The sequence below is a fragment of the Lissotriton vulgaris genome, chromosome 8 (assembly GCF_964263255.1).
Source record: "Lissotriton vulgaris chromosome 8, aLisVul1.2, whole genome shotgun sequence".
Classification (NCBI taxonomy): domain Eukaryota; kingdom Metazoa; phylum Chordata; class Amphibia; order Caudata; family Salamandridae; genus Lissotriton; species Lissotriton vulgaris.
Window position 1 is genome coordinate 167,822,552 of NC_141696.1, and position 16,022 is coordinate 167,838,573.

The window sequence follows — 16,022 nt, forward strand, 5'->3', positions numbered from 1 at the left end:
GGAAGCATTAGCTGCACTGACAATTGAGTTACCAGTATCTTAAATGTACCATATAAATGATTTACCGGTAGACCATTGGTTCTTCCTATAATATACCGGACCACGTAGTCCTGAAAGGCAACAGTCAGCAACACTTATCAACCTGTGCTTTAACATGGCTGGATAGGGCTATTCTGCTGGAGATGTGCCCCATGTAGACCAGCTCACTATGTACAAGAATGATCTGCAGAGACAATTAGAAAAGCAGGGTACGCGTTTAGGAATGAAAAACACACAGATGTAACCTACCACATCGAAACTGGAGTAATGCCACGGAATGGTACCTGTAGCACACAAGACTAATCCTAATAACCAACAAGAACTACAAAAAAAACATTATCCCTGGGACCTGGAGAAGAGTTCTGCCTAACGTAATGCACAACAATGCCTTGTCAGGGGTAGTAAGTGCAATATAACGCAATCACAATACAATATATCACCCACACTAAAACTAAACCATAACACAAGGCAGCCAGACAGTCTATAGCAGTTCATAAGGCTGCCTCAGAATCCCTTTTACTGCTGGACACTTACCCTCACACAAGACAAAAATGCTAAGGGCCATATCCATCACCCAGTAGCAATAAACCACCCCTCGCCATATGATCAGGTGTGGAATAACTGAAGAAATCTGCCACATGCCACTGGTGGATTCTAATTTAGCCCCACACTGCAGGTCCCAACTAGCTACACACTACGGCCACTTCTTGGCATCTCAAAATGACAGATTAGATTTGGGATGATATTAAAGTATATCCCTGCAGATCTTGCCACCATTTCTCCCTTTTAACCTATGCCTGCTTAGTACCATTAGTCTTTAAACATAACATCTTAGAATGGACAACCCAGTGCAGAAACCACCTAAGTGGACTATGAACATAAGAAATCCCCAAAAGAGAACTGCTCAAAGCTGCCAGCTTACTGAGAACCATAAACTGTGTGCCTGTCTCTGACACCTCAGCACCATCACACTTCTAAGCATTGTGTTTCAGAACACAATAATCGCAACTCAGTAGTCCTCATGCACAACATGGAAACATTTCCCACACAGAATCAAAACAAAAACAACACACCTCCAACCAAACATCCAACATGGTGCATCGTGCTACCCATGTATGCAAGTGCTTCAGCACCCTAAATAGGGGCAATAGGCACTATATCAAAGTTGCAATGCATTCAGATTCACCGTGGACACTCCCCAGTAAACACCGACTGCTCCACAATTGAGTGACACTTTTATGGACGCTACAATGCATCCGAATAAAGTTTTTGAATTGAATTGAGTGAGAAAGCCTCAAAGAGGGCTACCAGCACCTTCAGTTCAATTTCTTACCCGGATACATGCGAGTGAGCTTTCCTGAGCTGTGCATGATGCTCAGTTACATTTTTCAGACGGCTGTTAGGTGTTTTTCTGGAATTCTTATTTTTAGGTCATGACCATATCTGGTCTGTATAAATCACACAGAGGTAGAAAAGAGTACTGTTAAAAGTTACAGAGCAGCTCGGTTTATGGCAGCGAGCAATGCAGAGGGCTTCTTTAAGATTGTTTATAAAGACAATGTGACTTAATACAGTATCAGAAATACCTTGATGGAAACCATTCACTACAGTATATGCAGGAATCACAATTCAATCTGGTATTAAAGTTTAAAGAATAGAGGGCCCGAAATGCAGAGTCCTTTTGCAGTTGCAAACCCTGTGATTCGCAAAAGCACAGGGTTTGCGACCTCCAAAGGGCTTCTCTCAAAGTACAAATGCCCTTTCACGAGTAGGAACTATCAGGTAGATTCATGAAGCCGAAATCAGCTCGCAAAGGGCCAGATTCTGAGAATCGGGCCCTTTGCGAGCGCTATTTTTGTATTTGGGATTCATCATCCTAAATGCAAAAATCGCAATTCTAGAAATTGCTAAATTGCGATTAATTGCATTTAAGGAATCTCAATTTGAGATTCCTTAAATGCAATTCATGAACCATTTAAAAATTGCGAATTCGCAATCTGGGGCCGCTATTTACCCCGAAGTCTAACTACGTGGTAAATAGCGAAAACTTTAAAAAATGCACTTTAGTGCATTTTTCTAAGTTGTATGTTACACACACACATGTCCTTTGGACATGTGTGTGCGCAACACCAGTGTACATTACCATTTATGGGGTGCTACAGGGTGTCCTTTGGACACCCAGGCACCCTTGAAATTGCTTCCTTATTTGCGATTCGCTAATTGCTAATCACAAATAAGGAATGACTCCCCATTCATTCCTATGGGCCTTTAAGCCCATAGGAATGAATGGGAAAGCCATTCCTTATTTGCGATTAGCAATTAGCGAATCGCAAATAAGGAAGCAGTAGAAATCGCATAACATATTGCGATTTCTACATGCATCCCGTTTTGCGAGTCTTTAATAGCGAATCCTTAAAATTCGCTATTAAGGACTCGCAAAACAGGACCATGGTGAATCTGGGGGTTAGTCTTAAGTCATGAAAGGGCTTCTGTGATTCTTACTGAATCGCAAATAGGAGGGTTATGGAAATGGCGTCCCCCTCCAATACGATAGTGGGAAGGAAAGGGTAAATGGTTTGTGAGAACCACTGCTTGCTGCCTTCCCCTACCTGCTCCCTTTTACTAATGTCTTCCCAAACAGGAAAACATTTTCTTTTAAAAGTAACCCCTGGACATGGGCTGCTTACATTTTTTAAAAAAAAAGTTTCCCGTTTGGAAAAGCAAATGCAGGTCTCCTGTTCCTTGCAGGCCTCCATCCTTACGTTAGCTGGCTTACACTGGGCAGGGGAGTGGGGGTGCAGGGTTGGGGGGTGAGGAGGGGGAGCACTTTGCGGGGGTGGAGAAGAAGGGATTATCAGATTGTGACTTGCCTAATTAGTATTTATTACAGTGTCCTGAAAAATGAAGGAGGTCCTAAATCTCCCTGGGGTACGCCCCTGAACCATTGGGCAGGTCGTTTCGCGACTCCATGTGAGTGGACCATCTGCAATAGGCCTTATCTGTATTTAGGTTGCATGCCAAACTGCATTCCCATTTGCAAACCAATCCGTGGGATAATTGCACATACCTGGTTTGCAGATAGGAAAGATACTTTAGACCCAGAATGAGAGAATTTAAAGATGAAAAACACTTCTCAATCATGGTCAGAGCCGTAGAACAATATGTAGGATATGTGATTTTCTTGAGAAAAGTACAAAGTTGGAGGATAGCAATATGGCTCCAAAGGATAGACGCCAAGACTTAAATTATTTTGTTGGTGAGTTCAACATGATACAGATTGGCGATAACATGGCCCGAAGATAGAAGCTCCAGCAGACAGATTCCCATAACCACACTGTGGCATCCTGAAAATAAAAATGTGCTCTTCAAGAGCAAGTGTGCATACCCTACAAAGGAAACAAAATTAAGGGGGTCATTAGGATGGCGGACGGACCAGCGTCCGTCCGCCACCCCCGAGGTAGAGGGACCGTACGCATGGGCAACGGCGGTCCCTCGATGCAAATTAGGATGTGACCATCCCGTATCTTTAACCTTGCGACGGGTGCTGCTTGAAGCAGCACCCGCCGCAAGGTTAAAAATGCATGTATTGCATTTACATGCACAAAGCGGCAGGCACCGCGCGGTGCCTGCCGCTTTGTTCATGTAAATGCAGGGGGGTACCATAGGTACCCCCCATGTGCACCCCCCACCCCCTGACACCCTGGGGGCCCGCAACGGGCCCCCAAACTGAAAAGACTACATGCTTTTTCATGGCGGAAAAGCCGCCAGGGAAAAGCATGTTTCCTGCCCCATCCTAATATGGCTGGCGGTGTCTGATAGACAACGCCACCATATTAGAGCTTTTCTGCCACGGTCGGAAGGCGACTGCGGCGGAAAAGCAGCGGACGGTTTTCCCGTCCGCCTATGACCCCCCAGCCATCCTAATCTGGCGGGGTGTCTTTGGAGGCACTGCTGCGGTAATTCCGCATCCTCCGGGCTGGCGGTGGCTTCCGCCGGCCCGGAGGATGCGGAATCTCCGCAATCCTAATCGGCCCCTATGTTCTTCGAGGTGTCAGCCATGATACGCTGAGACCAGAATGGCATTTCAGGGGAAACAGGCGAAGTGACCCCAATTAAATTTAACCTACAGGGTTGCATCAGGCCAGACTTAAGGTGCTACATAAGAGAATGCCATATGCATTTTACTCACATTTATGGTATATGTTCATTTTTAGAGAAAATGACAAGGCGCAATACTGAATATCCCTCGAACTGGCGAAATGTGTTATTACCGACTTGGGAGACAGATCTAGAGCAATACATTTATGTTGTATAGTCAAGAACAGTAGTTGTTAGTAGATATGTAAAACGTTCTCCTATATCTTTCTCTGCACCTCTTCCTTTTTCACTACTAATCCATTTTCACACAGCAGGGAGTAGTAACTTACAGGGCGTTTCAATAAAAAAACTAGCCCTCAATGCACATTTTGTTTGCTTCTCAAACTTGAACATTTCCAATGTGCAACTTGAGTAAAAATCTGTCTAAAACCCAATTTATTTCCTAAACTCCCAGACCGATGCAAAGTTTTATTTGAACCACCAATTGATACTAATAACTCTTTCGAACCTACCCCGTCTTGTTGGCTTCTTTCACCCGATATTTATTTGACGCTACTTCAGAAAAGAACACAAAGTCAAAAGCAAGAGTAAACACACCTGCAGGACCAGGCAGTGATGTAAAGTTTTCGAACTTATAATTATGAAAAAAATACCTCTTGATCTCGGCTCTGAACCTTCCTGCCAGGGCTCCAGAGCATGGAAGAGCCACTTACATTAAAAAAAAAACACACACATGTCCGCAAAATCACCATCTGGAGAGGTTTACCTTGATTCAGCGAAGAGCTAGACTATTTTAATCTTCGATTAAATCTGCAACACAATATTTAAGGAACTTACATTTCAATCATTAGGGCGGCATTGAAGACATTTACTGTAGGAAGTGTGGATGTATGGCTTTCAAATTCAGGGCTACCAAGTTATGCTTTTGGGATTGTAAATAACTTTGTGGCCGTAGGTGTAAACCCTGCTCAAGGGTTGAAGATACATGCTTGGCTTTATTGTCTTTTGGGGACTTTTTTATTGACATCTTAGCAACACAGGATCAAACTCGCTGAGTTTTCCAGTTGGACAAAAGTAAGAGAGAGCACATCTATACTAGTTAATTTGTGAGGGTTATTGCAAGTTTATTTATAGAGATGACACCCAGAGACTAAGTTGATGATATCTGAACCCTGAGACCTGGAATTCAAACCATGCTTCGGCACTTGATCAAATATCTCAGCTGCTTTACAAACCTGGGACACCCAATAGGATGAATGCATCAGCACTTCTGACTGACAACAGTGAGGACAATGGATTGGAAGATGCATGCAGACTAACCCACCGGACTGACAGATAATATATGTTTCTTTGATGTGCAAATAGTAACAGCTCTGTGATTGACTATTTCTTGTTATCAGGTTCACTTTTCTTGATGACTGTCTCTTGTGAGATGCATGCAGACTGACCCACCGGGCTGACAGATAATATATGTTTCTTTGATGTGCAAATAGTAACAGCTCTGTGATTGACTATTTCTTGTTATCAGGTTCACTTTTCTTGATGACTGTCTCTTGTGAGATCCTTGACAGCAGAAACTCTTACCAGGCCCCTGTCGTGGTGCACTTGGAACTGGGGCAGGTAACACCTCGGCTCAAAAGCTGGCACAGGAACACTTGAGGTTTAGACTACTTGACGGAAAGTCTGTTCTCAGATTACTCATGAAGACATTATTTGGAGAACAAATAAGAGCTCACTCCTATAAGCAGACTTATGGGCAACGAGCAAAGCCTCACGGAGAGGCCTACTGGTGAGGGAATCTGCCCTAAGTAGGAAATGACTAAGGGCAGTGATAACTAGAGCATTCCATTAGACGGTTAACACTACGCTATAACTGACTCTGAACCATTATGTTATTGAAAGAACTTGAAAAGTAGAAATTTGCATTGCACACCATTTGGTTACTGATAAAGTAGAATACATTCTATCTTGCCGGCAAGGGTGCATAGATGAACACATAGAAAAAGATAGGAATTTTCTTAATGTCCAACTGCAACAAAGAGAAACACAGACTGCCATCTCGGCTAACAGCCTAGGTTGCTACACACTTACCCGACTGAGACCGTGGCGATCTTGCCTCCTCCCTTGTGGCCTTCACCATTCCAAATATTTCAATACCTTAGAAATGCAAGGGAGGTTCTGGGCCACCTCCCCATGCCAACACTTACAAAAGAGTTGAATGTGAGATAAAACAAAAAAAAGAAGAGCTAGAGTAAGTGATAAGTGACCTCCCCTACAATAAATCTCTTTTGGGAATAATGCTTCCCAGACTGCTATAATAAATTCCTGCTCATAGACTTTACAGAAGATGAGATCACAGGTTATTTCTGCTGCTCTTCCAATAAAGCTCGGATCACTGTAATTCACAAACTGGGCAAGGACACCCTGATCTACACCTAGTTCTACTGTTTATCCTCGATTAATGTGGATTGGAAAACACTGGCGAAAATATTGGTGAACGGACTATGGGATATGATCCCCTCTCTCATCCATGAATCCCATGTGGACTTCGCCCGTGGAGCTCTTCTACACAGCACCTTCAAACACTTTCACCACCTTCTGCAGCAGTCCAGCGACCCCCCTGAGGACAATGTGGCTCTTTCAACAAACATGGAGAAGGCGTTTTTAATTGAGTTTTGTGGCAATAATTATTTTGGTTACTTGTTCCAGTCTTCAGTTCACACACAATTGTCTGCCCAGTAAGATTATCTCCTGCCCTGGAGTTTATTACACTGCTTACTGCGTTGCTTGACTGCCAACAACCTACTCCTTCACTTTTGGTGTGGGCGCTCGTAACCCTGCTCAATATGATACCCCATGTAATCCTAGAGCTGTGATAACTTGGTCAATCAAGTGATTTTGTTCTTCAAAGGGGTCTGGCCTTGTGCACCTAGCCCTCTGGTTGGATGTCAACCAAGAGAATAGGTTAAAAAGGAGAACGGTATGTGGAGTTACGTTACATCGTAGTTTTGTATGTGGACTGAAAGATGATGTCGTAAGCTGAATGCATCATATCACGTGTTAAGAGCTTGATTCATGAGGTAACTTACATTTTGAGCAATGTACACCTTAGAGTAAGTTTACTACTAAGTTTACCACTTTTTGGTATTCACAAATGCAGAGTGTAAATTTACTACAAAAGTGTGAGTTACATGTCTCTACCCCCAGGGTATGGCAATTGGCTTACTCTTGTGTTGGTGGGTGAGGTCCCTCCCTAAACTCTTCTCTGACTGTCCCTAAACCTCTATTAATCCTAACTAATCCCATTCCCTTTTGGAGTAGTTCTGGCCCTTTTGAGAAACCATTCCACTGTGCCTCATCCACATTTACTACTAAAACATATACTTAAGTGTGCAGAGACTCTGCAGTCAAGGCATATAACTCCATACGCTTTAGTAAAAGTAGTTGCAGAAGTATAAACTGTGCAAACATACTACAAGGTGCAGTTTGTGAAACCCGGCCCTCAATGTTAGTATGTGTGTTCTACGTACAGCACCTCATATTCCATATGCGACTACACAACAAAAAGGGATATGTGTCAATGCTTTGCGGGGTGCAAAGGACTATGGCTGCTCTACTGGAAATAAATACAACACTGACAAATGGTTAGTTGCTGAACTTTACATAGAGTGCTGCTGCTTTGGATGAAAGCGGAGGAATTAGATGGAGTGGGCCGATGACGAAGATTGAGTTTTTCTGCGTACTTGAAGCATCCGTAGCTGCTGCGGATCCTATCTTCTACAACATAAGGAATGGGGAAGCGATGCCTATGAGTATAAGTGAGTTAAGGACGAACATGAAGCTAAAGAACGAAGGATCCTGCCATATGCTATTGGGCATGGAGCGCACTAGTTGTATATCCAAGTTAAGGAAACTTTACGTCACAACTAATTGGGTGCAAACCCCTTATTGGATAGAAGAACAAAGTCCTTGCCATTCCAGGCTAGTTCAAAGAGCCTGGCAAGGCTCTGGTTTTTCAGTGTGGTGCCCAGAGGGGAAATCAAAAATTATCAAGGTGTGAAATGAGGTAGGCACGTCTACAAGCATAAGCAAGCTAGGTCTCGAGTCTCAAACAGATTTAATTTATTCCACACAACATGGTCAGTGCTAAAAAGAAAGTATTTAAAAAAAAATCACGAGAAGGTACAAAAAGAAATGTTTTCACTGAACATATCAAAGTTACGCTTACGTGGTCTCTTTAAGACTTCACTAATCCATACAAAATATTCACCCCAGTGGGTGAAAGAGTTCACTTATTCAGATCAGTAGTTCATGTCTCTTCCCGTCAAGAATCCCTTTATTATTCTTTAATTACAAAAATGGTTCTTTTTCAGGCTAACATCGAGGCCTTTTCTCCAAGGAAGAAATGAAGGTGGGGTGGAGTCTCTGAAACGCACGAAAAGAGCCTGGTGCCAGGAGGGTGGCGCTGTACTAATGGCTGTTCTTGGTTGCCTCCTTCGCCGCGTGGATAAGAGGAGTCAAGCTTGAAAGGGGCTTCGCAATTTTCAGGAACTGGTGCTGGAAAAGAGAAAGAGAAGACGGTTCAGTCAAGGCTCGTGCGCGGTCTGAGCAAGGACATTTCAAAAGTACAGCAAACCGTTATTTATTAAATCATTCACTTTTAGCAGCATCCTAGGCATTATTAGAATCCACAGATTAAAAACCAAGGAAAGAGAAAACATTTGTTTTGATAGATTCCTATCTTAATGGAAGTGACACGAATTAATGAAAATGATAACAAGCATTGGCAGAGCCAGTAGGTCTGGCTTGAATTTTAATTCCAGACTAAAAGATTTAAAAAAAATTGCTGCAGTACAAAACAAAACAAGATTGCTTTCTTTATGCAATGCACCTAAAAAAAAATATTTCGTGCATGACAATTCAGTGCACTATTAATATGCAATATGGTCCCTTATGTTTTCAATGCCAGCACTCTACAGAAGGTGGATTGATACACCAAACAACCAGGAGCATGAATTGATAGGGAAATACTCCTTTGCAAGGAACCAGAGGCCACTCCATGTATATTTTAAAGAACTGGGAGCAATAAGCATACAGTTATGTCAAGCCAGACCTACAAAACTGGGTCATATTATGAGAAGGTATTGAAGAGGGATCTTAACATGCTCCGCAATGGAAATTGAAATGTCAGTAACGCTGGGGTATACAGAAAAGAGGATTTCACTTAAAAAACAACTGATACCATGTTAACTAGTGCCTCAAACAAGGGCTGTATAAATTAATGGTCTTGGTGATTTTATAGCTTTGTGAAGAGCCTGCCCCAACCATGAAATCTGGATGGGGATAGAAGAGTGGCAGCCACAGGTCTGGTTGGTGGTTGTCTGCCACCTCAGAAGATCCCGAGCCGTCTCCTCAGAGCTCTGGCTGGAGTCAGAGGTAGAGTCTGTGTGCTCGGCACTCTGAAACCTGAGATTTCACTGCACAGCATTGCATATGCCAGAGGGAGTATGATACAAGGAGGATGCACAAGTCTAGGAGCACAAGAAGGCTCAGAAGCATCTTCACCAAGACCCAGGACTAAGCCTAGAACATCAGAACGATATCCTGAATGCTATGTGCGGGCTGCAGCAGTGAAAAGGCCTTGAATGCCACCATAACTAGGACGGCCCATATGAAGTGCATCCTCTGTGTGGGACCCAGTTGGGACTTCAGCTCCCTGATGGAAAATCCCAATGGCCAAGAGAACAACCATCGCCCGGAGGTAGCCAGTGGCATGTTTGCTTTGAGCAGCGGGTTGCCGACGCATGTGAACATATGCATCATTGATCTCCGAAGATGAGCTGCGACCATCACCATCCCTTCTTTGAATCCCTGAGGGGCTAAGATAAGGCTGAAGGACAATATGGCAACTGAAAGTCTTCTTTGGGATTGGGGAACATGTGTATGAAAATATATATCCTGCAAGTCTACGGACACCATCCAGTTTCCATGATCCAGGGCAGAGAGGATCTGCGCCAGAGTGAACATTTTGAACATTTTCTTTCTCAGAAAGGCATTCAATAGACAGAGATGACATATAAGCCTGAAGCCTCCATTCTCCTCATTGAAGTAGTGAGATTAGCATCATACGACAAATTGAAAATCTGGAACACATTCAATCGCACCCTTGACCAGCAGGGTCTTAAGATTGAGGTGTGGTCTGCCAAAATGTGTCTTGGTGTGGGGGGGGGGGGCGGGGGGGGGGGGGGGGGGACTATGAAGCAGGGAGTAGCCACTTTGAATAATCTGTAAAAACAGTTGGACTGACACGCTGGATTTCCAGCCGAGGAGAAAATGTCAGATCCTGCCCTCTACTGGCTAGCTATGGGTTCATGAGGGCAAATCAAAACTTCCTGGGGGGCAACTGTGGTAAGGGAGGAGGAAGTAGATGAATGCTGCCTCTCCTGGTGTGAACGGATTCAACCGCCACCATGTGCTCTGCGTCAAAAAGCTTGGACAGTTACTGCACCGACTCAGAAGGCTGAAGCTGCAGATAAGCTGGACCTCTAGACTAAACCCCAAATTTCCAGTACTGCGGTTGGAATTGGAGGGCTAACCCCAAGGATTGGCCAGTGACAGGACTATTAAATCGCTAAAGCGAAGAATATTTTTTTCTCCAAACAGTCTTGATGCATTAAAGCGCATGTCCATGAATGGCACCTGGGCATCCCCAGGAAATCCAGTCGCTGTGTATTCCCAGAACTATGTCGATTCTGAGACCACGGCCATTGACTCAGTGGTGTTCAGGACAGCTCGCAGTACATATTTTGCTGCATCCTGAATTGGTTGGGCAAGAGGCATCTAAAGGTCTTTCTAGGCGGCTGGCAAGATCTCGCTGCACATGTTCCATAAAGTGTGGGTATGCTTGCTCAGAAGGTACACACCATTAAAGGGCCATTGGACCAGACTAGCTGCCAAAAAACAAGTTTTTGCCAAGGGCGTCAATACACTCCGATTCCCTGTTTAGGCGGTTCCAGAGGTTTCACTTTGCTCATCAATGCCTGAAGTACAAGGCTTTCAGGCACAGGGTGTTTTGTTAGGAAATCAGGGTCAACAGTGGGGTGAAGAAATGTTTTACTTACCTGTAACTGCAGTTATCCAGTATTGGTATCTTTCATAGATTCACATGCCTGAATCATTCCCTGTCATCGGGATGGGAGTCCCCGGTACATAAATAAAGTAATGTCTCATTAGACATATAGAGTAATAGGCCAAGGGCCTCACAATAGTAACATATCCACGTCCTTTTGTAAAAAGGACCAAACTCTAGAGAAGAACCAATTAGCTATCTCCACCCTCTAGAACCCTCCTGGAAGGAGCTCTAGTCCCTCATATTTTCGTAAGCACAGTGCTAAATAGGTGTATCACTGAGTGAACTAGGTGAGCCCTTCCAGGGGAGGTGGTGGGTTGCATGTGAATCTATGAAAGATACCAATACCGGATAAATGCAGTTACAGGTAAGTAACACATTTATTATCCAGTATTAGGGTATCTTTCATAGATTCACATGCCTGAATCAGAGTAGTGAGCAGTGATAAGCACATTTCGGGTGGTGCAAAATATACAAATTCACCAGATAATAACATATCAATGTGAAACATAGAAAGTACCAAAATGAAATCAAGAAATCATTAAAGAACACAATAGAGAAATGTGCGTATAAAAGAAAGGATGGTGGGATGAAAAGAAGGCTCACCGCTATCGAAATAGGTGACGTAGCACCGCCTGTCCCACTGTAGCAAGCTTCATGAGTTTCGTATCCAAGCAGTAATGCTTGGTAAATGTAAGCGGGGTCTTGCATGTTGCCGCTCTGCAAATGTCTGATAGGCACACCTGCAAAAAGTGCCATGGAGGTAGAAATTGCTCTAGTGGAATGGGCTCTAACCGTGGAACGCACGGGGTTTGCCCCCTTGCTGGCGACAGAAAGTAATAGCTCCAGAGATCCATCGAGAGATACTTTGTTTAGTAAGTGGAAGACATTTCCTAAGTCGACTGTAAGCCACAAAGAGTTGGTTGGATTTGCGGAACGACTTTGTCCTGTCAAGGTAGAAGTTAAAGCAGCGTTCAAGGTCTAGAGAATGTAGAGCTCTTTCTGCCGCCGTCTGAGGATTTGGAAAGAAGGTCCGTAAGACTATAGGCTCATTGAGTTGAAAGTCTGGCTGGACTTTGAACACAAACTTAGGATTAGTTCGCAGTACAACCCTGTCATGTTTGAATTGAAGAAAAGGGTCTTGAACTGAAAATGCATGAAGCTCACTTACTCACCTTGCAGAGGTAAGGGCTGGAAGTAGTGCCGTTTTCCAAGAAAGATATTTAAGATCCGCTCTGTGTATTGGCTCAAAAGGGTGTTTCATAAGCTGAGCCAGAACTGTGTTGAGTTGCCAAGGCGGAGGCAGAAACTTTACGGGAGGAAACGTTCTGAATAGGCCTTTGAGAAACTGCTTAATCAACCTATTAGACCACAGAGAAGGGCCTGCGAAAGATCTCCTGAAATGGGAAATTGCTGCCAGGTGAACTTTAATAGAGGCGTGAGCAAGACCTGAAGTCGCCAGATGGAGAAGGTAAGGTAATACCCGTTCTGGAGAAGATGAAAGAGGGTGTATTTTTACTGACTTGCACCAGAAGCAGAATCTCTTCCATTTTAAGGAATATGTTTTGTTAGTACGGTCGGCTCGAGCACGAGCCAGAACTGCCCTGCAGTCCGGAGGAATGTATAGGCTATGGAACTCTCGGAACTCAGGAGCCAAGCTGATAATTTGAGAGATGATGGATCCGGATGTTGGACTTGTCCTTGGTCTCATTGTGAGGAGAGAGGGAACCGGTTTCAGAGGGATTGACGGTTCCAGCGAGAGAAGATGGAGTTCCGTAAACTAATGCCAGCCTGGCCACGCTGGAGCTATCAGGATTAGCCTACAGGGTTCTGCCTTCAATTTCCTGAGGACCCTGGGAATTAGAGGAATCGGTGGAAAAGCGTATGCAAAAACGTTTAACCATGCGATCGAAAATGCATTCCCTAGGGATCCCTGTTGGGGATGCCAGCTTGTGAAGTTTTGGCATTTGGCATTCTGCTTGGTAGCGAATAGGTCCAAGAGAGGGGTGCCCATTGAGAGAATATGCGGTCGAGAGTCCGCTGGTTCAACTCCCATTCGTGTGTATTTAACAAGGACCCCCTGAGGATTCGGATACAAAAGTTCCTAGGCCAGGGAAAATGAACCATGTGACAAAAAACAACCTAGGCAACCTATACTGATCTATACAATGTATTCAAAGACAATTGGCTACAAAGGTTAAGAAAATATATGTTTTTTATTCTGAGGTTATTTTTTAAAAAAATACAACATATAGCGCAATTAACATTTGATATAAATAAAATCATATATCACACAAATGAGAATTAAAAAAGTTCATATAGTGGTAACAATATATATGAGAATTGAGTTAAAAAACAGAAAGTGGCAGATAGGGTCTCTACGCGCGTTTCGGCGAACCAGCGCCTTCTTCTGGAGTAGCCACACAAAGCTCTAAAACAAAATATATTTGAAAAAAACATTCCATTAGTTATACATCCTTGGAGAAATATGTACAAAACATATATCAGTCTATGTCTTAACATTGTAGCCAGTATGTCTTATATAAAGATCATGTTTATATATCTTTTCATTTCCCTGTGTATTTCACAAGACAATTCAGACACAGATATTTATTAAGAGCAATACTCATTGGAGCAAACTGATAATAAGTTCAGAGTTTGACCAGGTATTTAGACACTGAGGTATTTATGGAGAGCAATACTTCACAAGACCAACTGATAAAAAGTTCAGAGTTAGCTAGATGCATGCACTTCTTTTTTTCTCTTGAATATTTTTGTATCTCAATAGATCAACTTATTTAACGGAGGGCACATATTTATGGAGATTCATACTGTTCGTGATCAATTTTAGCTAAAACCAGCATAATCCTGATCTATAACTATCTGGTTATCATGGTATTTTTATATATTAGGATATAAAGCTTCCTGTTTGTCATAAATATTTATTTGTCATAGGAAAGCATTTTTATTAGTGGACACATATATTAGTTCATAGTTGACCATATTCCATCTCTACCTCATTGTCGAAAGATGTTAGGTACTAGGTTTGCCATAGATAAGTGGTACTCACATGCAATAATCAGGGTTTGCGTCAATGGTCGATAAGACGTTCAGATGATGTTTAAATATTTTCTGGCTAGTTGATGTGTTTTCGATGCTTTTATTTATAGAGAGAAAAAAACAAAGATAGCATTCTTTTTTACTTGATTAGGCCATTATCAATTGCTTGAGTCTGATAAGAAACTATTTCTGAAATTACCTCATATAAGTTGACCAGATTCTGTAAATCCCGCCTGCCGGATAAGTCTTAAGGGTATTGGTGGTTCGATATTGATCAATTTGGTAAAAAATTTTTTTGAATTCAAGTAAGTTTCAGTTGTCGAGTTATTAAAAGATCTCCCTGCCTGTTCGATATTGTGGAGAGAGAAATTAGATCAGGAATATTAGTCAGGTCATGCGGTTGATCTCAGTTATCTAATTCAAATGTGAAAACAAGGTATCGCATCTTACCCGAAATATTTTGGCAGAGCTCTTTAAAATCAAAGGTTTTTTTTGAAAGAGGAAGAGGATCTCCCTGTCAATATAAAGCATTAGCTAATATCAATATTGGAGTGATTTAACAGATGTTTCCGATTAACGCATTCTATTATTTCGGTCCTATGGTAGCTTACCTTGTAATCTAGCAGGAACAATTCCTAGAAGGAGTGAGGTTTTTGGAGCACCCAGGATATAGGGTGGTTCCGTTTTAAAAGATCTCCCTGCCTAAAACGGGAAATAATTCAAAGAAAATGTATTGGTTTTATGTCCTGTTTGTTAGCGTTTTTAGTACAACTCTGTTAGAAAATGATCGGGAAGTCTTACCCGAGTAAGTCGGCAGGGCTCTTTGTAGATAGTGAAGGGGAGCGCCCTTTCTATAAGACAAAATAGCGTATGGGTACAGATTAGTGTGAAATAAGTTGGGGTTTGTTAAAAATTAAAAATGACGCGGACGGGTCCTTTTTAAGTGCTTTGCCGATAGGGGCATTCTTTACCTGTGGTTAGCAGCAGGGCACAACAAGTCCGGCGGCGGGATTGCCGTGAAGGATGTGTATTCAGCAGCGACGGGTGGCGTCTTAGTTTCCCAGGATAGCTTGCTGAAGCGGATTGGTTTCCGCTCAGTATATATAGGGGAATTGCATTGGATAAAAGCCGACTCACCTGTGGGAGCGGCTTCTTTGTGAAAAATAGAAATAGGACTCTTCGTAAAAATAGACATAGAAGTCCTATTTGACACAGGGCATCCATTTTTGTGACCTCTGCTATTAGATATATATTAAAAATTTGCGCTTTACTGGAAAAAATTAAGGTACATATATTATAGCGCTCTAAATGTGTCTGCCAAGGTTTAGAAGTAGAATGATATATTAATAAGGGTTTAATTTGAATTTAGGTGGCTTCATTTGCAATAGAGATAGGACTATTCAATCAGGAATGGACATAAACAACAGATCCTTTGAAGACTGATGTTTTTTTTGTGGCGGTGTATTTTGATAATTCAGTAAAATACATCAAGATTAACGTGTTTAATTATATTTCCATAATTTTTTATAAGTAAGTTAGGGTTATTGTTGGATTCATTCCCGGTTACAGTGTAATGTCTCCCATATTATATTCGTTATTTATTACTGAATTTTGTGAAAAAATCTTTGTACCAGAGTGAACAGGAATTTTATAAAATTGCATGTTCCCAAGGAATTTCGCTGTTCAAGCCTTGGTT

At 42.5% G+C, this 16,022-nt stretch overlaps 1 protein-coding gene across 1 annotated transcript in view; it reads right to left on the minus strand.

Moving 5' to 3' along the window:
* Positions 1-8,239: 8,239 nt before the first annotated feature.
* Positions 8,240-16,022, minus strand: part of PAK1 (p21 (RAC1) activated kinase 1) — a 357,978-nt gene continuing 350,195 nt past the window's right edge. Inside the window, exon 16 of the mRNA XM_086933892.1 lies at positions 8,240-8,694. Within this exon, the coding sequence (XP_086790018.1) occupies positions 8,608-8,694 (87 nt within the window). The 3' untranslated portion in view covers positions 8,240-8,607. The remainder of the gene's footprint in view (positions 8,695-16,022) is intronic.